The sequence below is a fragment of the Paroedura picta genome, chromosome 10, assembly GCF_049243985.1.
Source record: "Paroedura picta isolate Pp20150507F chromosome 10, Ppicta_v3.0, whole genome shotgun sequence".
Lineage (NCBI taxonomy): Eukaryota > Metazoa > Chordata > Lepidosauria > Squamata > Gekkonidae > Paroedura > Paroedura picta.
The window spans coordinates 25,976,057-26,002,787 of NC_135378.1; the positions used below are offsets into that span (position 1 = coordinate 25,976,057).

General features: G+C 41.7%; 2 protein-coding genes and 1 non-coding gene across 9 annotated transcripts in view; all 3 read left to right on the plus strand.

Annotated features, from left to right (window-relative positions):
• KLHL5 (kelch like family member 5) overlaps positions 1-26,731 on the plus strand; it is a 55,210-nt gene that overhangs the window by 20,726 nt on the left and 7,753 nt on the right. For all 7 annotated transcript variants that reach the window (XM_077301698.1, XM_077301697.1, XM_077301699.1 and 4 more), the window contains 6 exons: positions 5,718-5,900; positions 9,474-9,610; positions 14,426-14,622; positions 20,398-20,610; positions 24,543-24,729; positions 26,458-26,682. In XM_077301698.1, the coding sequence (XP_077157813.1) occupies positions 5,758-5,900; positions 9,474-9,610; positions 14,426-14,622; positions 20,398-20,610; positions 24,543-24,729; positions 26,458-26,682 (1,102 nt within the window). In that variant the 5' untranslated portion in view covers positions 5,718-5,757. The remainder of the gene's footprint in view (positions 1-5,717; positions 5,901-9,473; positions 9,611-14,425; positions 14,623-20,397; positions 20,611-24,542; positions 24,730-26,457; positions 26,683-26,731) is intronic.
• On the plus strand, positions 11,742-12,652 carry LOC143819758 (transmembrane protein 242-like). Its single transcript, XM_077301703.1, has one exon. The coding sequence runs from the start codon at positions 11,771-11,773 to the stop codon at positions 12,257-12,259; it is 489 nt and encodes a 162-aa protein (XP_077157818.1). The 5' UTR covers positions 11,742-11,770; the 3' UTR covers positions 12,260-12,652.
• On the plus strand, positions 22,228-22,413 carry LOC143820077 (U2 spliceosomal RNA). Its single transcript, XR_013225225.1, has one exon. It is a non-coding gene; the product is annotated as a U2 spliceosomal RNA (small nuclear RNA).

Below are 26,731 nucleotides of genomic sequence, written 5' to 3' on the forward strand. Positions count from 1 at the left end.
GTGCTTTTTCATTACTAGATAGATGCATTCACTAATGTAAGAAATCAACATACATATCTCATGCATCTCTTTTACGAATGTGACTTCTAAAGTAGAACTATCCTTATTGCCTTAATACTTTTTCTTCATAGAATAATGTAGTCTTCCCACCACTCATCCAAGACTAAAAACTATATTTTCATGCAATTGAGAACCAGTTTTATTTAGAGTGTATGAATGGTGAAAGATAAATATAAGCAAAGGCAGTGTGTGTATCTGTCTTGATGTTATTGTTTATCTTTGATTTCTTTTGAGGATTCTTATAGAATTAGGCTTTCAGTGTTCTAGTTGATAAGAGTAGGGAAATGAGACACAATCTCTAAACTGGAGTGAGTAGTTTGTACCTCGCCAGCCACTGGGAGTGATAGACATAGACATTAGTGTACATGTAAGCAAAGTTATTTGATAGAGAAAATACTGTTAAGTGCTAATTTAAAAAATAGATATGTGACTCGTATACTCACACAGATGCTTGTAATCAACTGTGTTAATAAACATGGAAGCAATTCATGGTAGAAAAGCCATTTCATAGCAAATCATGATTTTATTACAATTTTTTGTAATAAACAATTAAGTTTATTATACAGCCATAGGCCTTTACAAAGTACAAAAAGACACCCATAAGCAATAAGAGCAGGTCACTAGATAATAGCACATACATTGGAATCCTTACAATAGATGTTATTTTAAATATAACATTAATTTCTTCAAAAATGCAGTTTATGTCTATAATATTCTGCTTTCATTGCTTTCTTAAAACAAAGATTTTATTTCTCCTTTAATAACTGGGGCAAACATGGTATAGTTTTATACAGAACTTTAAAATTGTGAGACTGTAGGTAAATTTCACTGTAGTTGACATTTTACATTGGAGATTTTGTATGCCTTTTTAAGGGATCTATCGAGCTGGGTGAGAATGACAAAAATGCATAGAGTGAAAACAATTCACATAATTGGTAATACGTAGTAACCTTCCAAGTGAGTAGAGACTCCATGAGCAGTGACATTCTTTTATCTTTGTACTATAAGTTTCAGGAAAGATGGTTCTCCAACTTCAGTGCTTGATGCTTCCTTTGTTTCCTTTTTCCTGTTGTTCACTGGGGAGAGTAATGGAAATAAGAGGTTTTCCACGCTACTGCTATTTCCAGAATCACCAGCATTCAGTAGTTGGGAGGTCTCTGCTGGTAGACGTCCTATATTACAAGGCAGCCTTTTTCAACCTTTTGATGATGGGGGAGACCCTGAAATAATTTTTCAGGCTTCGAGGAGCCTCAGAAGTGATATCAGGTGGCCACGCCTGCCTTCTACTCCCCTGGAAGTAACATGTCACCAGGAGTGACATCACTACCCATATTAACTGGCAGGCTCAAGGAGGACGGGGGGGAGGGGGAGAGACACAGTTTAAGGCAGGAGTAAGTGTGCAGGCTCCACCCCACCCAGGCACAAAACCATGAGAGAACTTGCTCAAGTTTTGAAGGGGGGAAGGGGGAGCAATGGAAGTGGCCAGTACCCTAGTTTGTGGCAAAGTCCTTTAAGGCAGGAGGGAAAAGACTGGGGACCCCCTCCAGAGCTCCCACGGACCCCTGATTGGGAATCCCTGTGGTAGAGGTCATGACAACATTATCATTTTCCTCTCCCCCTTCCCTCCAAGCATGTCCATTGTAACACTGAATACTGGAAGCAGTATAGTTGCATATATGTTATCTCTTGATGTATATCTTAGACCTGGAGCATTATTAGAGACAAATAACGTGGAAGGGGCCATGGCTCAGAGCATCTATTTGGCATGCAGAAGGTCCAGTCCCTGGCATTTCCAAGTTATAGATGATGATGATGATGATGATGATGATGATGATGATGATGATGATGATTGGATTTATTACCCGCTGATCCCAGGAAGCTGGCTCGTGGCGGGTTAACTTACAACATTAAAACCCCAACAATAAAATATAACCATCCTCAACTAAAAACCATTCTGAGTCCAGTAAGAAGAAGAGGAAGAAGAGTTGGTTCTTATATGCTGCTTTTCCCTACCCGAAGGAGGCTCAAAGCGGCTTACAGTCGCCTTCGCCTTCCTCTCCCCACAACAGATACCCTGTGGGGTGGGTGAGGCTGAGAGAGCACTGATATCACTGCCCGGTCAGAACAGTTTTATCAGTGCCATGGCGAGCCCAAGGTCACCCAGCTGGTTGCATGTGGGGGAGCGCAGAATCGAACCCGGCATGCCAGATTAGAAGTCCGCACTCCTAACCACTACACCAAACTGGCTCTCTCTAACCAACTAACCCTCTCCCCTCCCCTCTTTTCGACAACATCCCCATCCGACTCTTTAGGGGAAAAGATTTAATGGGAGGAGAGCCTGATGTCTTGGCCAAACTGAGGAGGGGCCCTCGATCTTATTGCCTCCCAGTCTCAACTAAATGCCCACTGGAATATGAAAGACCTCTGCCAGAAATCCTGGAGGGCTGCTGCCAGAGCAGACAGCACTGATTCAATATAAGACACATAGCTGTCTCCTTGCAGTTGTATTTTTTTTCTTACTACTGTAGATTTGCCTTCTGCTGCCGTGCAGCCATCTTATTGAAAATGATAAACACTACCAAGGCTAATTTCTTTTCCCAGTAGTGGTGCATTTCTCTTATTTTTTTCTTTTTTGCCTCATTTCCTTTATTTGTGCTATTTATAGTCCACATTTCTCATTGGGATTCCGAGGCTGATTCCATGGAGTGAATCAGTACAATAAACAGGATGGAGCATTCAACAAACAATTAAATAGGATTAGGGTTGTAGAAGTCTGGAACCATCCCGAAATCTAAAAACAGAACTGAAGGAAAGCATAACATCACATATAAACTGATGCAAAATTATCTAGTAGGGACCTACATTCAACTATTCCGTATAGTGCAACCCTGTTGCCTGTGTCGAAAAACCCTCTTGATTAATTCTGTTTTGCATACTTTTCAGGCAGCCTGGAGAGTGGAACTCTTCCTGATTTCCTCTGGACAGGCTATTCCATAAGGTGGGGGCAACAGCAGGAAGAAGTACATGTATGGGCAGTTGTTGATTTCGTTCACATGCGTGTTAGCACTTGTAAAAAGCCTTGCTCAGGTGAGCTTAGCTGTCATGACACAGGAGGACAGGCAGTCCAGGAGATAAGAGGGGTGAAGGCCATGAAGGGCTTTACATGGGATAGCCATTGTCTAAAATCGCACCAGTGGTTCAATTGCAGAATAAGAGTAATATGCGTGCTTCATCTAGCTCCTTGTTGAACTAGCATTCTGTACCACCTGGCGTTTCCAAGCTGATTTTAAGGGGAGACCAATGTACAGTGGTCTTGATGTTACTGTGGCATGGCCCCAGGTGGCCATATCAGGGTCTGCGGCCATCTTACAGGCTAGGCTGAGTCAAAGGAAAGTAGTTTTTTCCATCTGCGTTAACTTGCCTGCTCAGCAAAAATTTCAGATCCAGTGTAATGCCAAGACTTTGGACTAAATAAACTGAATACCCAAATTGGGAAGCATAGTGTCCTTCAATATTATGAATTCCTCTCCTTCCTTCAGTGCTGAAGCATGCAACCGAGTTGGGTTTTGAGGCAAAAACATTACAAATGTTCTCCAGTAGCAAGACTATCCTTTATATCGGTATATATAAGGAAAGAATATTGTGTCATTTGTGCTAAGTGGGCTGTACTGAAAATGACGACACTTAAGAGAAGAGCTTGTTTGTCAATACGAATGGCCTTCAGTTAATATCAGCCGGGGGGGGGGGGAGTGTTATTTCTTTTGTATCTTTGACCCTCTATTTGAGCTTTGCTTTATAAGAGGTCTGTGTCTGCCATGCAGTTTTATTGATCATATGTCAATAAAATGTGGAGGTCAAAATTGCAAGCCTTAGGTATTACATTATTTCTACCTATGTACTGGCACAAAAGTTATAAATCTGCCAGAACTGTTGAAAAGCAGATTGAGCTTTTTAGGCCAGAACTGAGAAAGAAAGCACCATTTTGGATGTGTGGAAAACTTTGCGTACACCAGTGGGACGTTTCCATTTTGTTTCCGATAGCCATTCAGCATTAGAGGATGCTTGTGTGGTTCCTCTGAGCTTGACAGTCTCTATAGGCCAGTTGTTCTCAACCACCACTGCCATGTGACCCCAACAGCAGGGGCGGGACAACAGCGGCACATGTGCACACGCGGCAGTATGCATGAGCAGACGCTGCTGTCTCGGGGGCATGGAGCGGAAGTGGCCAGAGCGGCGGCAGCATGGAGCTAGCCTCCTCGGTGCCGCCACGGAGCTTACCGAGGCGGCACCAAGGAGGCCAGCATCACAGGAGAGCTGGCACCGCATCGGTGAGCTCCAAGGTGGTGCGGAGGAGGCCAGCACCATGGCGCTGCTGTGACCCCCCGGGAACGACCCCTCAGGGAGTCGTGACCCCCGGGTTGAGAACCACGGCTATAGGCAATGGTCTCAAGAGCAAAAGACTTATAGAAGCCCTGCTGGCCACAAGACTGGGTGTGTATTGAGATGCTGACCAAGGTTTCAGACTGAGAAGTAGGCCTGTAAAGAAAAGCACTACCAGTTGTTGATGAAAATAGATTCTGGTGGGTGTTGGTCTGAAGCCACAGAACAAAGTTTGAATCCAGTGGCACCTCTAAGACTAACAGAATTTATTTCTAGATATAAGGTCTTGTGCGCATACCCAGAATTAAATTTTGTTGGTCTTAAAGATGCCACTGAACAGTTGCTAATGAAGATACCAGTTGTTTTCCTGGGCATTGGAGGTATCATGCAATTTCTACACTGTGCACCATGGTGACCAATTGGTTGGGGTATTTTAGACCTCTGGAAGGGTCATATGTTTTGTCTCACCGGCTGCAGCCTTTGTTATAACTGGTCTCTCTGAGCCACCTGCTGCTTGCTGGCCCAGGAAAGTAAGCGTAGAGGTCAATGCTGCATTCCTTCTCTCATCCACCTATACATCTTTTTAATAGGCTGTTAATTCTGAAACCTAATTATGATCGCATAAATGCCAGAGTCGTTAATTGCATCTTCGCCGAACAATTAACCACTTTCCCAGGCACAAAATACCCATTAGTATGGTACTCTAGTCACCAACTTCAGGGTGATATCTAAAGCTAATAAAACTGCACTTCAGTGTCTGGTTGAGATTGCAGAGTTGTTTCCATTTTGTGTACTCTTATCAGAAAATCTGCCTCCTCTTAGGGCTTGTTTGTACAGATCCCTTTGAAGTTTTGTACTTTATACATGTAATTTAAATCCTCTGACTTCTGCACTTGCTTTGAGTTGTCTGGCTTCTGCATTGATTTTTTTTTAATTGTCATTGAAGAAAATAGCGTCACATTGAGAAGAGAGGAGCACAAGAGCCGTTTTAAAAATGTTTTGTGCTATTGCTCAGTTTGAGTTATAAGTGTCCGACATCATGGTGCAGGTGATCTGTAATGAGGATATGGCAAGTGGAAAAGAGAATTGGGGAAAGGAGTCATTTTAACCCTTTTCTCCAGGTTGCTTCCTAATCGAAGTTTACTTCCATAGAGTGGCTCTGAGCTTTGTTGAGGAAGAATACCATATAAGTCCCTGTTTTATGCATAGTGCGACTGTCTGTTAAAATATCATGCCTATGACCACGTTTATGTACCTGTGTATTGTCATCTTTACAGGACATCCAATAGCAGCCAGACGCTGTCCTCTTGTCACACTATGGAGCCTTGCACATCTGATGAATTTTTTCAAGCACTCAATCATGCAGAACAAACCTTTAAAAAGATGGAGAATTACCTGAGACACAAGCAATTGTGTGACGTGGTATTAGTTGCCGGTGATCGCCGAATTCCAGCTCACAGGTGAAGACTCTTTAAGATGTAGGCTGCCACTCTTCTCAGAACATTGGCATCTATATTACAGTAGTTAAAAATGAATTTTGAAACATCTGCCAGTAATCTGCTTATAATAGACCTATATGAGAATTATGATTTTCCAAGTTGGGCTTTTCTAGCAATTGTCAGTGCACATCCCCATACATGAAATAAATCTTCCAATTTTCTGTGGTGTGTTAAATATGATTAAATGTGTTTAGTTTGACTACTCTGCTGTGCCAGTATTTTTTTTTATTGTTAGTTTTTTTAAAGAAAGTAAATAGACATAGAGAAAAGAGAGAGAGAGAGAAGGGGATTATACATAAGATTTAGGGACTATTATTCATTATATAATAGAAAAATAAAAATCTAAATTATCCCCTTCAAGTTGCTCCCTCTTCCTCTTGTTTAAACCTAACCACATTTTATTATTTAACATAGTTTATCTGTTCCACTTAATATTTATGATACGGCCTAGGAGGAGGAGCTGGTCTCATGGCTTAAGTGCCACTCAACGCTTAACACCCACTCAGGGCGTCTGTCCCGCCCCTGAGTGCCTCCTCCTCCAACTGGCTTGCTTGTCCAGCAGCCAGCCAATCGCCTTCCAGTATTTTTGGGTTTGCTAGTACTGATCATACTTTGGGGCAGGGGAGCTTCACACATGAAGACTGCAATCCTATGCATATTTATTTGGGAGTAAATGCTGTGGAACGTAGGGGGTATTTACTTCTGAGTAAAGGTGCCCAGGTTTGCATTGCATACTGTTCAAGTACGACTGTGACAGACCTAATTAGGGCTGTAAACCATAAACAATGATTAATGAAACAAGCTCATGATGTATATAGAATATCAATTTCAGCAGTGTTTTGTGAATACATTGTCACTGGTTTGAAATGTTTTTAAAAATCATTTTAAAAAAACTTTAAAAGATAATACTTGTTTCACAAGCTCTTCCTCATTGGACATTTAACAGAATGTGTTTCAGGGGCTGTTTGGCATGGGCATGCATCAAAGCAGTATTTAAATTTGTATGTAGGGTGAGGACTGCTCAAGGCACCAGAAAGCACTCAGTCAAAATGGAGGCAAGAAATGGAGGCACCGTTATACAAGATCAATGAAGAAGTCGTTCTTTCATGCTGACTGCAAGCTATACAAATGGGACTAACCTTTTGCTTGTTTTCCATTCATTAAAATTTCAAAGGAGGCATATGGCTTTCTGTTTGCCGCTGGTATGGTATGCGTGCTTTCACGCTTAGTATCCAAGCTGCATTCTGCAAAAACAGCAGGCATTGTTTTTCATGTATGTTTACACTTGTACTCCAAACCTAAAGTCCTAAGCATCTTAGCTAAAGCTAAAACTCACCCTGTCTCCAGAGCTACTGAGTACTATTTATTTATTTTGTTTACACCTCGCCTTTCTTCCTAGCAGAGACCCAAACCAGCTTATATCGTTCTCGTCTCCTTTTTACTGAAATTCAGCCTTACCTCTTTTCCTCCTCAAAGATGTTTAGAGTGTGGTGGAACTTTGATAATGGTAAGAAAAAGAGGGGTGTCCTTTAACGTCTTTCAGCAGCATCAAATAAAACAGAATGCCAGTAAGTCATTGGTTGGTCAAGGGAGGCCCAGAATCTGATGTGACTTGCTCTTACAAGGCTTATAGATAGGAAGAGCTCTCTTCAAAAAGAAAGGAAAAAAGCACCAATTTGCCTTACCTAAAAGAAAATTTAAACTCCACAGGACAGCACTATGAATGTTCCTATAGGTGTGGAGTCATTGGCAATCTAGCCCATGTGATACTCAGTTTTTCTGCTTGGATTTTACCACCTCCAACTTAATTTTGCCTTTCCATTACTTCTTTCCATAGGCATCCCATTATTCTATCCTCTTTCCATTTTTCATGCCAGAACATGCTATTTGGTGCTTCTTGTGCCACCACATTGTAGTGTATCTTGAGCCCAAGTGTGAAGTTCTTAGAGGTCATACTTCTCAACAGTGTTCATATGTTTCCGTATAAGAATGTGTGCCCATCTAACGTTCTTGTCCGTCCACCCCACTTGAAACCTTTGGGTATCTTTATGTAGTGTAATGCTTGCACATATTTTGCATGAATCCCCAAAACAGGGCATTTGTTTTTTAAAAAACTGGGACGATATTTGTGCTCTTTTTAGGGGTTGCTTTGTCATTGAGTCAGAATAACGCTCACTCTGACAGGCAGCAGTTCTCTGAAGTCTTGGGCAGAGGTTTCTTCCATTGCTGAAATCTGAAATGTTTTTATTGAAGATGCCAGAGATTAAATGCTGACTATTCTGCATGCAAAGCTTATATTCTTTCACTGACCTGTAGCCCCTTGATCAATCATACTTGTATAAGATTATATACAGTATTTGCTGGCGTGTAAGACTACTTTTCCCCCCTGAAAAACATGCCTCCAAGTGGGGGGGTCGTCCTATACGCCGGGTGCACTTCAGTTGGGATAGACATAGTGGCCCATAGTACTGTAATGTAATGTAACAATCTCTCTATTTTGAGTGGAAATGTTGGGGGTCGTCTTATACGCCCAGTCATTTTATACGCCAGCAAATACGGTAGATATATATGCTGCATTCAAATGGACCAGGTGTTCTTGATGTGTGTTCCAAGAAGGTGACTCCGCATTACCTCCACTGTGTGCATGAAGAAGATTGAACCTTGCAAGAATCACTGCCGTGGATCCTGCCTGTTTCCCCACTCAGTCTTGCCCAACTCTCCTCCTTCCTATAGCTGCATCTTTGTCCAGGCAGGTCCCATGATCCCAGAGATAATCTTTTTGTCTGGTCAAAAGGGGACTCATCTACCACTTTCATCAGTGGGGAAACTGATTGAATTCCTTCCGCTGTGTAGGGTCTATTACTGTCTTGCTTTCAAGGAATTTATAACTCCAAAATGTTTTTTTTTTGTTAAGAGTTTGTTTGATTGAGTTGTGTTTTGTAATTCTGAGGGGGGGACCTTCGTGCATATACATGGGCATAAATATTTGTTACTTGTTACATGCATGGATTTTAGTGATGTTGTAGGATAATTTTTAGAGGAAAAATGGACTTAATTGGTGGGTTTGCTTTGTATAGGTTTTAGGCTACTTCTGTCCCAAAGCTATGGGAATCTACTTTCCCAAAGATGGAAGAGACGGATAGGATGGAGAGAAACATGGCAATGATCAGTGATCCTTTTGTCAGTGGATTACTGGATTCAGCCAAGTACCCTGAGAGAGCACAATTCACAGCTCTGCAAATCTTTTCTCTGTGCCATCTGAAAAATATATAAATTGCACACTGGTTTTACTGCAGTTAAATCCCATAGTGTGCTAGCACTTTATTGGAATGGCATGACAGGCGGTAGCTTCTTTTCTTGATAACCTCACATACCCCTGTTTGCAGGAACAATACAGGAGGATATCAGAACATGAAAGAATTATGTTAAGTTTAAAATGCTTTCATTAATATTTTCTTCCTTCAAGGATAAAATACAGCAGGTAGCAAATGCCAGACTGATTGTCCACTCCCCCCCATTTCCATATGCTCACAGGCTGGTGTTGTCCTCGGTCTCAGACTATTTTGCTGCCATGTTTACGAACGATGTAAGGGAAGCGAGGCAAGAAGAAATCAAAATGGAAGGTGTGGAACCAAATGCACTATGGGCTTTGGTGCAATATGCCTATACAGGTAATGAGTAGCTGGTAAAGTTGTTTAATTCTCTGCGTCTAGGTGAATGTTTTATTTCAGAGTGCCCAACATCAGTGAGCTGGATGCTGCTCTTTTGTATACAGTGATGATTGGACTTTCTGAGGGAAATAATGTGTTGGGAAATGTTCTGGGGAAATGTTCTGATTCCCTAGATAGAATGTGATCTGGCTTACCATATTTATTTTTCCTTATATTTAGTAGTGGTTGGTATAGTGTTTAAGGACAGCAGCTTCTAATGTGGAGAGCCTGGTTTGATTCCCCACTCCTCTTCCACATGACAAGCTCAAGGATGACCTTGAGCTCATCACAGCCCTGATAGTGCTGTTCTCACAGAACAGTAATATAAGGGCTTTCTTAGCCCCACCTACCTCAGCCCCTACCTCACAAGGGTGCCTGTTGTGGGGAGAAGAAGGGAAAGTAAGCTGCTCTGAGACTCCTTCTGGTAGAGAAAAGTGGGGTATAAAAACCAATTATTTTCTACTCCTTTTCCTCAGAGTTTTAAAATTAACCCCATGTTAATTCCGTTGCTATGTCAATAGCAACAGAATCATCAACTGAAATATCTGAGTAGGAAAAAAAATGTGTCATTTAAAGACAGTATTATGTGAGCTCCATTATATGTTTTTGATTTATGGGAAAAATAAAAGATAAGGAAAATCTTGACACTCACAGCTCAGCCCTGTGAAGAATTACTCCAATCAAAACCCAGCTGAAATCATTTTAGCAATCGAAAGGGCTGTTCTTGATATGCTATGGGTATAGTTATCGACTCATCTATTTCAATAAAATTTAATTTGCTTCCATAGAGGTCACTGAGTTGCCACAGTTTTCACAGTTACTTTCTATCGCATTCCTTGCATTATTTGTTTCATATAATATTCGCTATTATAGTCTTCATCATGTGAGAGGAGACATTTCAACAAGAGTTTAAGCTTTGATTTTGATTTGACCTGCACAGTCAATCAGATGAATCGATAACCTGATTTTTAAAATTGGGATTATTGCATATAATTGTAACTGCATTTCTTCCTTTACGTTCCACTTACAGATCAATAGAATATGTAAAGTTCTTGTACATTCCTAGGAATAATGACCAGAAAAACATTAATTATAAATTTAAGACTGCCAATTTTGCCTAGTACCATACGAATAATGGCATGCATTCATTGTCAGTCTCATACAGTACAGTACCTTTATTGGCATAATAAAAAATTGAACATCAATTTAATGAGAAAGTGAATCTCTAGAAATAGAACAATATTTGCAGGAAAATAAAGCACTGTAAATTTTTCCATTTTGTGAAATGTGGTGCCCTTTGTTTCTGACATGCAGAGAGGAATGGAGGAGCCTCAGGGTAGCCTTGGCAGTACAATGTTTCAGTTAATCAATTAATTAATCACCCTCCCTCAGGGCCATTTACATAGAACACGGAAGAACATAATAATAGTACAATAAAATTCAGTATAACATCAAATCATAACAACAATAACAGTGGTATCAATAACCTTCTATAACTAATAGTAACAACATGAACATATTAACTAATCCCATATGTAGGTCAGTTGAGAATTGCCCTAAGATGTACTTGAAGGGCATGCTTATAGATGCATTCTGCAGTAGCCCGGATCTATTTGTGTGATTGCACATGCTTTTAACTGAAAGATGATTTTGTCCGCGTTGAGCTGTGTGCATGTGCAGCTAACTTCAGACATAGCATGATCTGAAACACAGGGATTGTGTGGAATAAGCAAAGCACAGGTTTATATTAATTGAATGCAAATTTAGACAGGGCAGCTTAAAACATCTAGGCTGTGTATCCTTCATGCTTTTCTATTACTAGAAACTTCTGAGCAAACGTTTTGTAAATTGTTTGCAAAAACTTTTTTAAAAGAATTTTTAGAGTCAGATGTAAAAAAAAAAACCCAAAGCAAAAGGGGGGGGGGATTAATAGAAAGTGCTGGAAAAGGCAGATTATTTGTTATATATTTTAGAAAGGGAAATATCCTTATGCTCCAAGCTTTGAAGGGAGGTGAGCATAGGTGAGCGTTTTATCATAAATTTTATTTGGCTATTTATACCCTGCTTTCCCCCCAGTGGAACTTAGATAATTTTATCCATAATACAACCTAGTGAGGCTCGATGGGGAGCACGGGGCCGGCTCTCTCCCAGGCGAGCTGCAGTGATGCCGTTCAGGGGAGCCTCAATGCAGGGACACCTCAGCCCTGGGAGAACCCTAAACCTGCCACAGCCCCGAAGGAAGTGCAGCAACAGCGGCCCTCCTTAATTAAAGGTGGAGTTTTTCTCGCTACTGTTGCTACTGCAGGAATTCTAGCTGGTTTTGGTACCACACTTGCCATGGCCAAAAAGAAAAATCCTAACTGGTTCAATAAGGGTGTAGTTGCTACAGCTGCTTTACCAGAGAGTGGTGCATCACTTGCCTTACGAGCTCTAGGATGGGGTTCGTTGTATGCTTGGTGTGGAGTGGGAGTGATCAGTTTCGTTGCCTGGAAGGCTTTGGGCATTCACAGTATAAATGAATTTCGGAACAAAATTCAATCTATAGTTCCATCAGTTCCCAAAAATGCAGAGCATCCAGTTGAATGGGAGGACATACTGAAATCTAAGTGATCAGCACGTGGAGGCACTTAGATTGAACCTCTAAAATTGCTAAGGACAGACATACTGATTATATGAAAATGTGTTGCTTTAAAGACTGAGGAAGAAAAAATCATTGTCAGTTGGATGCACCACAATGAAGCCTTAGTTTACTCAAGCTAAAATTTGCTCTTCGATTGTGGATATTACAAGTGAAGCTGGAAACTAATATGAAGAAGCAAGCTCAATATGTTTCAGCTAAACAAAAGAGGCTAATCTCAGTGGTAAATATCACTACTACAGCTTGCATATGTTCATCTTTTGGGAGGAGTACAGGAGTACAGATCAAAGGTATAGTGTATAAAGGACAAAAGGCTACTGCAAGTCAATGAGCTGATGGGTGGCTACACCTTCTGTCTAACTGGTGTTAGAAAGGCAATTACAATAAATAAAATTCAAAAATATCGAATGTAAAAAAAAAAACTAATCATAATACAACCATCATGTGAGGTAGGTGAGAATGGGACTGTGTGACTGGCCTCGGGTCACTGAACACACATCTATAGCAGAATGGAGATTTGAACCTAGGTCTTCCCAGTCCTGGTGTGATGTTCTAACCATTGCTCAAATCGTCAGTCAAAATTAAGCAGATGTTTCCAAATAGGGTGGCCTAAACCAGGGGTAGTCAACCTGTGGTCCTCCAGATGTTCATGGACTACAATTCCCATGAGCCCCCGCCAGCAAACGCTGACAGGGGCTCATGGGAATTGTAGTCCATGAACATCTGGAGGACCACAGGTTGACTACCCCTGGCCTAAACGACAAGGTACATGTCCAACTGATGAAGTCTGTAGCCCAGACTGAGTTCATATATAGAAAGCGATTTACATGTCCTTTTTGTTAGTTCATAGAAGGAGGGAAGATGTCCTTTTAGTGCCAAGATAAAAGGCATTAATCTACCAATATAGTGTGCAGAAACCACTCCTGTTGCCTTTAGGAGCATTTCTGCCCTGTTGAACTGAATCCATGCCAGCTGGTCTTTCCTGTGCATGGGATGCTGAGATTAAATGAAGATTTTCTGGTTTGGAATTCACTGCAGGTATTTTGGGATGTTCAGGATAGGCAAAAACTGAAATCCGGTGCGTGCTGTTGTCAGTGAACCAAGATTCTAACACTGCAATTCTAAACAGGGTTACTGGCTTTGAAGTGGTATAACTCTGCTTAGGACTGCACTGTAAAGCAGTAACTAAAAATATAAAAATAACCATGCTGGATCAAAGTTCGTTCACTGTCCTGCTTTCAACAATGACTAGTCAGATACCATGGGGAAGCCCATGGGCAAGTGTGGTATACCGGTTAAGAGTATTAGCCTCTAATCTCGAGAATGGAGGTTGAGTCCCCACACCTCCATGTGCAGCCAGCTGGGTGACCTTGGCTAATCCCAGTTCTCTTAGAGATGTTCTTGCAGCCCTACCTACCTCACTGAGTATGTGTTGTGGGGAGAGGAAGAGAAAGATGTTGGTGAGCCACTTTGGGACTCCTTCAGGTAGTGAAAAGCGGGGGTATAAAAAACCCAGCTCTTCTCTCTACCTGCTGACAGCTCCTCAGCTTCTGAAAGTCAGAAGCATTGTGCCTCTGAGCCTGAAAGCCCAGTTCTCATTCTGATTTATAATGCAGCTTTATAAGCACGAGAACACACCACAGTGAGTTGTTTTTATCCTTGGACTTCTTAAGGAACTGTGGCTTGTTCCAAACAGGATTTCTTCAGTCTCTGTGCTGTGGGGAAAGGAAGAAGTGGTGTTAGGAGAACATGCAAGCCAGAATACCTGTTGTGAATGAACTGAGATCAGAACTCAGTCACAGTTAACTTATGGAATTTGCTGCAGGGAGATAGGATAGTAGTTTAGATGGTTTTAGAAAGGAATCAGTAACACTAGGTAATCAGTTATACCAGGTAACCTTTCTCTCTTCACCCGGATAACTAATAGAACTCCCAGAATGAAAGGCAGTGTATCTCAGTTGCAGGGGTTGGGGGTGGGCTTGTTGTCTTTATGCCTTATAAATGGGTTCCCCAAAACTGTTTTGTTATCCACTGTTGTCCAGCATCCTGTTTCCTAATCAGACCCTTGGTCTGATTTTTTAGTGCTGTTGTGGAGCTAGAATCCCTAAATAATGAACACTTTTTTCTAATTTCCCTAGGTCGCCTTGAACTAAAAGAAGACAATATTGAGTGCCTGTTATCTACAGCTTGCATTCTCCAGCTCTCTCAGGTTGTAGAAGCTTGCTGTAAATTCTTAATGAAACAGCTTCATCCATCAAATTGCCTTGGAATCCGCTCCTTTGCTGATGCACAGGGTTGCACAGATTTGCACAAAGTGGCCCACAATTACACCATGGTATGTGCAACTGCTTGTGTGTGGCCTTCTAATTTGGCGAGCCGGGTTTGAATTTGCACTTCCCCACATGCATCCAGCTGGGTGACCTTGGGCTCGCCAAAGCACTGAGAAAACTGCTCTGACCAAGGAGGAATATCAGGGCTCTCTCAGCCTCACCCACCTCATAGGGTGTCTGTTGTGGAGAGAGGAAAGGGAAGCGACTGTAAGCCACTTTTGAGACTCCTTCGGGTAGAGAAAAGCGGCATATAAGAACCAACTCTTCTTCCCCCCAACCTTTTTATCACCAGGGACCGGTCAACATTTGACAATTTTACTGAGGCCCGGGGGGGGGGGTAGTCTTTTGCCGAGGGATGTCACCGCCACCTGAGCCCCTGCTCCACTTGCTTTCGTGCCGGTGCCCCTGACTTCCCGTTGCACACTGGGGGGTGCTGCCAGCAGCAGCTGCGCTGAGCCACGCAGAGGGAGAGCACCAAAGGTGAGCTGGTGGCAGAGTGGCAGGGCAGCCCCCGAGGCAGTGACTGGGGAGGAGGACGAGGAAGAGCCACAGCCCGGTACCGACTGATCCACAGACCATTACCGGTCCCCTGACCGAGGGTTGGGGACAGCTGGCTTACAGGAATTAAACCCATTGTTAAAACATGAATACAGTAAATAACAACAACAACAATAATAAATTAAGAACCATTCCCACCTGAACCATCCAGCATGATGACCATCTAAAAGAGATGAAGCGCCTGAAATGATTAATGAGAGTCAGAGCCAGGAAGAGATACAGCCTACCAGGGCGAGATCCCTCCTCCTTTGAATGCCTGCTGGAAGGGGATGGTTTTGCAAGCCCTGTGGAACTGCAGTAGTGACCACAGGGTCTGAACTTCTCTGTCAGAAGTGCATTCCAGAGGGCTGAGGCCAGGACTGAAGATGCCCTAGCCCTTCTTATTGATGACTGAGCCTGTTTCAGGCCAGGAATCACTAGTAGGCTGGAACTTGGGAGTGTAATGTTCACCTCAGGTTACATGGAAGGATGTGGTCTTGCAGGCATAATGGACCCAGACTGCGTATGGTCTTAAAGATCAAAAACAAAACCTTGAACACATTCTGATTTAGGATGCTTAGGGCTGATCCTGCGTTGAGCAGGGGGTTGGACTAGATGGCCTGTATGGCCCCTTCCAACTCTATGATTCTTTGATTCTATGATACTGCACTGGTAGCCTGGGCAGGCAGCAGAGCACTGGAGAAATGTGTGCATGGCAAGGGGTCCTGGTCAAAACCTGCAACACTGCATTCTGGATCAGCTGTAATTGCTGGAGTAGTTTCAAAGGCAGGCCCATGTAGAGTATATTACAGTAATCCAATTTGGAGGTGACCATGGCATGGATCCCCGTGGCCAGGTCTGAAGGAGACTGATACAGCACCTATTGTTTGATTTTGCGTAACTGGAAAAAAAACAACAACTGAGCAATCCAAGCTATCTGGGCTTTTATAGATAATGAAGCATCCAGGAGCACTCCCAAGCTGTTAACAGATGGGGTCAAAGCCAGTTGTTCTAGCCAGACAAGTCAGGACTTGTCTGGCCTAGCCAGAGGACCCCTGTCTTTGCTGGATTAAATATCAATCTGCTGTGTTGGAACAGCCAGCCGCTGCTTCCAGAACACAATAAAATCTTCCATATGGGGCTTGTAAGATAAGCAGCAATGAATTTTTATTGCCACCTTGGTTAACGAGCACAGACAAGTCTTGAGCCTATAGGTCAGGGTATCTCAACCAGGATTTCATGAAACCCTGGGGTTTCATGATGGGGCTGGAAGGGTTTCCTTGAATGGGTGGGGATTAATTAATTATGATATGACCATATATGGTCATGTTTACCCCCAAAATGATCAGTGATGGGCCTTGGAGGGGTTGGGAAGGGGAGGGGCCCTGTGTGGACATGTATACAGCACAATCACAGCATTTCTGGGGTTTCTTGAAGCCTGAAGAATGTTTCTGGGATTTCTCAATGGCAAAACGTTGAGAAAGGATGCTTATAGGTGTTCAGTTTTACAGGAGAGTGGTGTTTCTCTGTGTCTCATTACACTGGCTGGCAGACTACACATAAGAATAGCCACGTTGGGTAAGACCAATGATCCATCTAGTACAGCATCAGTTACTCTGGAGGTCCAGCAACAGGGCAGAGAGGCCAAGGCCTTCCCCTGATTCTGCTGCCTGACACTGCCATTTAGAGGTTTACCTTGAGTTGCCATCCTTCTTTTTTGTCCTAAGGTGATATTATTCCTGCAACATAGAAATGCCAATTAGCCACCATGGCCAATGTGCTTTGATAGACATATCTATAATTTTGTCTGATTCCTTTTCAAAGCCATATAAACTCTGGATCAAAGTGGCTTGCGTTAAGAAGAAAGGAAGAGCTGGACAGTGTTTATTTTCTTCATTTGTATCCCACCTTTCTCCACAGTGGGGACCCAGATCAGTTTACTTTGTTCTCCCTTGCTCCATTTTATCCTCACAACCTTGTGAAGCATGTAAAACAGAAAGCGTACTCCTGCCAAAGTCACCCAGTGAGCTATAAGAGCAACATGGAGATTCAGACCTGAGTTTCCCAGATGGTTGTCTAACTTTCTAACACCGCTACAACACACTGGCTCTCAGGGGGCCACACATTTCCTTTCTGTTTCCTCATTTACCTAGAATATTAGAATCAAAAACTGTTTTAAAATCTTGGGTAAAAGTTTCATTTCAAGAATTTGGTTTGAAACTTAGGGTATTTGCGGGACTGCCTTGTCCATATGAATTTGCCCTTCAACCGCTGTTAGAACTCAGTTACCTTACTGAGTGGGATTTTTTTGGCAGAAAATTCCTTAGTCCCCCTTGAATAACTCTGGACTAGGAACCTTTTAGTAGAGAAAACCTGATGTGGGCTTTTTAGTTTTTTTTTCTCAGGTTCGAATGCTAAAGAGCTTAGATCCTTTGTATTGAAGGACTCCTGTGTAATTATTGAGAGGTCCTCATCAGTGATCTGAGAACTAGAGGAGTCTTGTTTCTCTCCAAGTAGCTCTTGTTTTCTGATGAGCTTGCTGAGATTCTATGGTTAATCCTGCTCCTTCTCTGCTGGCTCTCGTTTCTTGTAGATGGCCCCAGTCTTCTACTTCTGATGTAACAGGCAGAGAAGAGCTGGGTGCCATGTTGGAAGGAAACTGTGAACAAAAGAGGCTTTCTTTATAATTTACATAGCTATTTTTTTTAGTGTTACTGATGCACATTTTTCCTATCTGTTATGACATAGCTGAGACACTGATCTCTAAAATGTGGCCATAGAAGTAGCTACCTTGAAGCTATTGACACTGAAATAAACACCGGTACAATTACAGCTGTGAATAGTTTGACATGATTGAAATTTAAATTAAGTGGATTTTTAAAAGCTATTTTCCAGACTAATTAGTTGTGCTAGATGAATTCTTCTCTTGGTCCCTTTTTAATGTTGTTTAGTTCCAACAGAGACATAAAATTGAATTTTAGTAATAATGAGTAATACAGAAGCTGCTACTTTGGCTTGAAATTAATGTTGCCATGGAAACAGAATAAAAACATGAATCTTCAATTAGAATAAATCCCCTAGTAATTTCATTTGCTTAAAGGCCGCTTAGAAGCAGGGAAGTGTTAACACTGAAACAGCAGCCTCGTGATGTTCTTTCTGGGGAAACTATACTGGTAGGAGTTCGGTATCCCTGTGCCATCTCCAAGCAGTGTAACTTATTTAAAAAAAAACAATCAATTATATATGGGCTTCAAATGGTAGTAAGTCCTGGCAGAGGCATGGATTGTTTCATTACACTATTTCGCTTCAGCTGAAGGTTTTTAAAATTGGAAAGCCATGGGTATAAAATATTCATATTTAAATTTGAACGCTTTTTTCTTTTTTTGGTAGCCCTGTTGCCCCCCAGCCCCATTATGACTGGTTGTTAACTCTGTAGCGCGTTCATAGGCCCAGCGGAAGCCTCGGATCACTTAACGCTGGCAGGGGCTCATGGGAATTGTAGTCCATGGACATCTGGAGGGCCGCAGTTTGACTACCCCTGACTTAAAGCATCTGTTGTTCTGTGAAAGTGAAAGTGGTTCATCTCTTATTTAAAACCAGTTGCTTTGCGGGCTGACTGCCAGCAGTTCCCCTGAAGTGGGTATTTCTTGGTTTAAAGGAGATGTCGAGTGAACATTCCTCTGAGGACTCACATTGACTAATAGGCCTTTCACTAGCTAAACAGTGCCGTTAGTGTCTCTTGAAAGGGCTGACGTGGTTTCATTCGGGGTATTAGGACTTGAAGTGTAAATGTAAGCAGCCCGGATTTCGGAATTCTCGTCACGTCAGTATGCTAGCGCGCGGCACTGCTGTGTTAAAAGAAGACGACGTTTGGTTTTTTAAGCAATTGTGCTGATGACTGACGATGAATTGATGAAGCTATTTGCTTTAAAGAAGAAGGTTCTTTTCAGGTTCTTTTAACAGTGTTATGCATAATAGGTGAGGTGAAAGACCCCTACCTGAGACCCTGCAGAGTTGCTGGCAGTGTGAGTAGACAGTACTGACCTTGATGGACCAGTCTAAGAAAGCATAATGAAATAATGAAACCAAGAATAGATAACTTCAAAAAGGCATACATTCTGTAAGGCAGGGGTAGTCAAACTGCAGCCCTCCAGATGTCCATGGACATCTGGAGGGCCGCAGTTTGACTACCCCTGCTGTAAGGCAATGGTTCAATAATTTCTCACACTAGGCATTTCCACTTGCAGAATAGGTGATTTACACACACACACACTCAGTGCTACCACCCACTTTGATCTGCTTGATGTTCACCCAAGGGGTGTAAGTTTTGGGAAGCAGCAGAGATCGGCAGAAAGGGGAAGACAGGGAAGTAACCATTTTCGTAGTGCAGCTCTGCTCCTGTTGCATAGGATTCAAGCTTATGAGACTGAATTTCCTTTCCTTTCTTTCCTTGTCAGAGGCTTGTCTCTTTTATCCTTTGAGCAACATCACCATTTTAAATCTCTATTTTAAATACTAAAATAAATTTATACAAAATTACTAGCCCTTATCACTGTAGAGATATGCTTGGACATATTGTCTACAGTTAGCCAGAAGTTCTCAAAATCCACATCTTTCGCACACATCAGAAACATCTCATTCAGAACAGCACATGCAGATGGAATAAGTTACTGTCCAAAACTCGAACGATTTTATTCGCCAAGGAGAGGGAAGAATGTACATGCAGCCAATTTTTCACAAGCTGTTTTTAGATCAATAATGTCTGAGTACTGAATGAATCAAATATAGAACCGTGGATTCCTCAGTGTGAACTCAGAAGAAAAACGGAAATCACGAGGTACATAGTAGTCTTCTCTATGTTTATAGATGAAAAGGTTATAACATAAAGTCTAAATGGTCAAACATATGATCAAACATAAAGAGTCAACCAAAACGGGATCCTAGGTTAAGTGATCCGCTTTCTGTTTTATCTTCGTCAGTGGTTGCTCTTCCAATATATTGTCACAAGTAGTAGTCGTAGTACCACATTGGCAAAATGCTCGTAATCGTCTGGGGATTTCATAAAGTGCCGAACCTGCAGGTAGTAGCAGAACGAACCTGCAGGTAGTAGCAGAGTGCTTGGATTGTGTACACCAGCTCAATTTTATTCTTCAATTCACATTTTAGTCTTCATTTAAACTTCAAAACGTTGATTATTTGTTATTCGTTAATTTTTATTCCTCCCCCCCCCCTTTAATTTCTAGGAGCATTTCATGGAGGTAATTAGAAACCAAGAATTTTTATTGTTGCCTGCCACTGAAATTGCAAAGCTTTTAGCAAGTGATGACATGAATATTCCAAACGAAGAGACCATTCTGAATGCCTTGCTTACATGGGTGCGACACGATTTGGACCAGAGGAAGAAGGATCTCAGTAAACTCTTGGCCTACATCCGGCTGCCACTTCTTGCACCACAGGTACACTGCTACAATCTACTCAGCCACTTGATGCTTTGACAGTGTGAGGGTGATACTCTTTAGCTGCATCACATCTAGTGAATTTGCTCTTTGGAAACATCTCCATCTGTGGTAGTTAATAGAGTGGCACTAGTGTGCATAACAGTCTTTATAGGCTGAAAAGCACGTTCTCGCCCCAACCATGCATTTGTTCTCTTGTAAAGAAACGTATGTGTTTTCACATTAGGAATATCCTGTTGAGAAAGAACGTGAAGTCCGTCCTTTAGACCACTTATGCAGACCCTGGCTGGGCTTAATCAGCCTTCTGCTTTTGACAATAGCTGAGCGATTTTCAAACACGGTCAGTCATGGAACACGGCAAATGGATTTCTTTTGGCTTGGAAAGTCACAAGATGGGAATGTATGCTGTAGGTTTGAGGGCCCATTTCCTGGTTACAAATGGAAACTTCGCCCCCCCCCCCCAGGTTAATTCAAATGGGTAACTGTGTTGGTCTGAAGCAGCAGCACAGAGTCTGGGTCCAGTGCCACTTTTAAGACTAACATAGTTTATTCAATGTATAAAATTTCGTGTGCAAACACAAAGTGTGCTTCCATACAAAAACCTATCTGTACATCTGTATCTGTACATATATATAAAGCCGAACATGGATAGCGGGAGGAGTTGGGACTCATCGCAGACCTGATTGGTGGTCCGTCCAACGAATAGCCAGTCAGGTAGGCTGTCCCACCCCCTGATTGGCCAACCATCCATCCAACGTCCAATCAGGTAAGTTGTCCTGCACCTAGTCACATCTGCCCCCCATGACTTCTATAAGGAAGAAGTGCTAGCTCAGTGAGTGGGAGCTAGACGGAGGGAGAGCGGCCTGGGACTGCAGCCCCATGGGAGTAGGGATAGGGAGCCTCCGCCAGCATCCGCCCTGACCCTGAGCAGCCCCAGCCCCAGCCTTGCCGGACTTCAGCAGCGCTGCGGGGGGGGGCAAGCCAGTCCCCACCTGCGTTCTCGCTGCCCCGAGCAGCTACGGCCATGGCCTTGCCAGCCCAGGGTGGGGGGAGAGTGGAGTCCCATGCAGCGCTTCTACCTCCCACCCTGAAAACACCTGCCAAGGCCTCTGCAGGCCTCAGCTGGCCTGCCCGGGGGGTCAGGGGGGTGTATTTTGTAATGCCTGTTGTATTTTGTAATGCAATAGGCTTTGCTGCTAGTACCTTGAATAAACCTTTGCCACAGCATCCTGGCCAGCAATTTGAATGCTGATTTTATTTTTATTTTTCGTGTGCTTCTTCCCATGTTTCTATTCAAGAAATAGAACTAGGAAACTGAAATACTAGTTACATGTTGTTTTGTCAAGAAAAGGGTTTGGGTATATCAAACTGACAAAGTTAAAACAGAGAAGCCATGAGTGTATTTCTCTTAATTGAGAAAGTATATATGCCACTTTTCCAGAGATCTGTTCCAGGCATCTCAGGAAGTAAAAGAACACAATAAACTTGTGCAAACAGAATAGAAAACTCTCAATTATAAAAAGCCATTTTAATAAGTTTAAAAAATCCCAAACCGGTATGAAAATTATTTTGATAAATTACCCAGAGTATTACTACCCGAAGAAGTCACGGTTTACAATCACTTCTCAGCCTTTTGGCTAAGATCAAGTGTAGTGTGTGATAAATTACCTGTTAGTCTCAAAGCACCCTGTTTGATCTGGTTTAACTGAATTTATTTTTTTTTATTTTAATTACTGTTTTAATAAATTATATATATTACTAGAATGTGGTATTCCATCCTAAGCCGTCTTGCCGGGAGGGCAGTATAAAAATCAAATATCAAATATAAATAAAATAAAAAACAACTGAAAAGATAGAATATCTTAGTTGACAACCTGAGTATAAAAAGGTTTTGGCCCCTGTCCTAAAAGGAGAGTAAGATCTTCAGTGAGGTGGCCATTCCAGTGGTGAGGTGCCACCACTGAAAAAAGCCCATCTCTCTTGCCTCTTTATATGCAGACACAGAAAAATGCAGTTGGAAAAGAGGACCTTAACGTGCAGGCTGAACAATGACAATCTGTTCTTCTAAACGAAACAATTTCACAAATCATGAATTATGGAACTCTAGAACAAGTCATAAAACAACCAATTTGTGGCTGAAAGTGGTTGGAATAATCATGTCAGATTACTCCAGACCCACAATTGTTTATCTTCAGTTTATTCTTTATCCTCAGTTGACTGATCTGTTCCACATGGTAGGTAGCTTTGCTTCTACATGGATGAGGATAATGGCTGGACACAAAGTAAAGATAACAATACTGTGAAAAAAAATCTGAATGTCTAATGTCTCATCATATCCATGAGAGATACTGTGATGGTGTTGTGAAATACGCAAATACCAATTTATATTGACAGATAATGGTTTAAAACACTCTGTATGGAAGGGTTTTAACTCCAGCTATATTAAAAAAGAAATCAGTGCAAAAAGGAAACCAGGCTGACAAAGAACACGTTGGTTAGAACATTACAAACTAAAAGAAATGATGCAAGCTCGGAAATCGTGACGGCAGTTGTGCCATAAGATCTCCAAGAGTTGGAGTTGACTGAATGGCTAACATCATCATCATCTATCTCCCAGGCTTTGTCTAGTTTGGTCTGTGTATTCGCTGTTGAGATGGGACATTGCTGGCCTCAACCTCTATACTCACCCTGGTCTGTAAAAAAGAGATAATCTATTTCAGCAGATGGGATGAGTAGGGAAACCTTTGGCATGTGGGTCTGAACTTCTGTTTCGGCCTTCCTTCCCTCTGCATTTTGCATAACCTTACCTTCCTGCCAACAATGACTAGCAAAATTTTCCTATGCCCTGTTCCCTTGTTCAACTCCTGGCTTGTGCAAAAAGTACCCATGTATCCATGGTTACACAAAATCAAAAACTCTCCCCAAGGCTCTGGGGTAGTGCAGTGACATGTGGGAAATGGAAATGCTGTGTGTTCCTAGTAGGCAGGAACCCTAGCAAAGTATTTTGGTTGGATGAAGTCCTATCATGGATGTATCTGAGAGTCCCTGCCCTATCTTCTGCTGTCTTATGAAATGGAAACAACATCTGGATTGATGCTAGGAAACTACAGAGAATTAATGGCTCTTGTTTCCAAATGTAGTTTTTTAAAATTTTGGATAAGTTAAAATAACTACATTAAAGAGTACAGTTCGGGTTTCTATCGTGATTAGTTTCCATCCAAATGCACGTCCCTTATCTGAATGCAGGTTGTTCTTGACCTTACATTCCATTTCTGCATTTAAAAGGAGTGATAGATTTGAATTCGTACATGATAGTTGTACATGTGGTTGTGTTTTCCACTCTGTAAGGGTGATGAAGGTAGGCATATGTGCGCCTGAGGCCAAGTTCCCCTCTTATTACGTTGACTGTAGTCAGTACAATGTTGTCTTGACTCTGTGTAGTTGCCTGGTGAGCCCTGATAATATTGGCAGCATAATGAAAGAAAGGTGAGAATTAATTCTAGGTGTGATATTAAGTCTGTTTCTGTTGCAAAGCACTAAACTGGTATAATCCATAGCATCAGGCAGGCATATTTAGTGTGGTTAGCTTTCTCTCTGAATGCTTTAGCTTTGACACTGATATGCTTATTCTTTTGGATTGTTCCCCAGTTTGTATTTTATTTATTTATAAGTATTTTTCAGACAAAAATTTGGTCCCAAAGCATCTCACAACATATCTATCTAATATAAATTACCAACTAAATTTCAACACAAATGTTCCTTGGGGAGAAGATTCACGCTATATTATAAACATAAAATTCTACATTGATTACAGGTGAATTAATATTGCAGTGTTAATGGTATTCCCGACAGAGCCTTTGACTTTTTATTAGTAGAATATTCTGGCTAATAAATTTTTGTTTATCTGTTCAGTGCATCTTTTTTCTCTCTAGTTTTTGGCAGATATGGAAAATAACACACTCTTTAGAGATGACATTGAATGTCAGAAACTCATTATGGAAGCAATGAAATACCATTTGTTGCCAGAGAGACGACCCATGTTACAGAGTCCCCGTACAAAGCCTAGGAAATCTACCGTTGGTGTTTTGTTTGCAGTTGGAGGCATGGATGCAACTAAAGGTATTTATCTTGTATGGTAACATAAAGGCTGACACAATGGATGAAACATTTTTCGAGAAACGGGACTTGTTCAGAAGTGCTTTCATGAGTGAAAAGCCAGCAACTAGCAAGTATTTGTGAGATCGCCAACACATTTATCTCTCAGCAATCCCAAGGGTGGCCAAACTGTGGCTCTCCAAATGTCTATGGACTGTAATTCCCATGAGCTCCTGCCAGCATGGGTCTGGTAGGGGCCAATGGGAATTGTAGTCCATGGATATCTGTAGAGCCATTGTTTGACCATCCCTGCCTAGAACAATAAAATGTTCATTGGATTATATTAATGTGAGTAGAAGCAATAACGTGTGGCTTAAAAAAAAACCCTACTTGTAGCATGGGGCAAGAATGAGGATTCCTACAATGTGTTTGCGTCATACAGATTGCAGTGCTAGATTATAATGTGGGAGCAGAGCTTGCTGTGACTGCTGTTTCAAGTCTGTTTTTGCTTGATGGAGAAAGTAAGGAAGAATGACATCTTATTTGTAGCTCATAATGGAGAAGGAGGCTTTTTTTTTTTTTACAAAATGCAGCCATGGAGCTGCCATTTAAAGGGGAGGACTGGTGCTAGAGGGGAGAATAGCAGCTCAAAACTTTTAACTTCCTTTTGTTCTCCACTGGTTTTATCTCCATTTTGGAAATCTGCAGGTTATATGTGTGTCCCTCCCCAGTAGGGACAAACATTTCCTTGAAGTGGTGGTTTTCAGTAGGAAAATTATATGAGGGTAAAGGGATGTACCGTTTGTCTCTTTCACCACTGAGCTTCTGCTTTAGATTGTAGCCCCATGAGCTGTAACTGTATTTATTGGCTCTGGGTTGGGAAATTCCTGGAGATTTTGGGGGTAGAGCCTAAGGGAAGGCAGGGTTTGGGAGTGGAAGGAACCAAAGGCACCCTAACCATCAGGTGCCATTGGAGACATTTTTTGTTCCCAAAGGAGTCACCACTGAATGGAGGAGGAAGGGGGTCATTGGGAGGGACCCAGCCCGGAAAGGGGATCTTGGCAATTCTGGGCCAAGGAAGATATAACGTGGGGGGAGGTTCAGTAATAGGGGGGACAGCGACTCACATAGGTTCTAAAGGGCTGTGGGTTTCCTGTGTAGAGTCTCAAAATGAGGCATTATATGTAGAGTTTACACAGAATATTTAAATCATCATCATGGGGCTAATTTATGAAGCATTAATGGAAGAGTTTTCATAATGATTATTGAAGGAGCCTTTTATTCTTTTAGTATGGATTTTGAATGTAGCTGGATTTGGAGTAGATTTTTATTCTGACTACTTAATATTTACTGTTCCATAAGTGCAGAATTGTTGGTAAAGGGATTGCCAATGGAAATTTACAGAAACGGAAGTCTTAACTAAGATATACAAGCCAGTTGATTTTTTCTATTCCTAAATCATACGATTCATTTTGTACACGTTTGCTCAGGTAAAATGTTTAGAAAATGCTTGCTTGAAACTTTGCTTGGTTTGTTAACTGCTATTTAACTAAATCCTGACAAATTTCAAGAACATGTTTTAAAAGAACATATTCTTAGTAATACTGTGCATGTTAGTGAATATAGAATAAAAATATGGTTGAATTGCCCATCACTTTATAATACAGAGCTCAGTACTTTCTTTTTTTATTACAATGAACAGTAATAGTAAAGGTGAATTTTCTATTAATATAATTTTCTGTTGCTGTTAAGGAGCAACAAGCATTGAAAAGTATGATCTCCGTACCAATATGTGGACCCCTGTAGCAAATATGAATGGGAGAAGATTACAGTTTGGAGTCGCTGTACTGGATGATAAACTGTATGTTGTCGGTGGTAGAGATGGACTGAAAACCTTGAATACTGTGGAGTGTTACAACCCTAAAACAAAAACTTGGAGTGTAATGCCACCTATGTCTACTCACCGGCATGGACTTGGTAAGTACACTAGTTCTTCTTAGCTTGCTTTTTATAGTCACAACTGTGA

Excerpts from the sequence above, each read along its gene's own strand:
- LOC143819758 (XM_077301703.1), top strand. The coding sequence starts at position 11,771 with ATGGGGAGCACGGGGCCGGCTCTCTCCCAGGCGAGCTGCAGTGATGCC.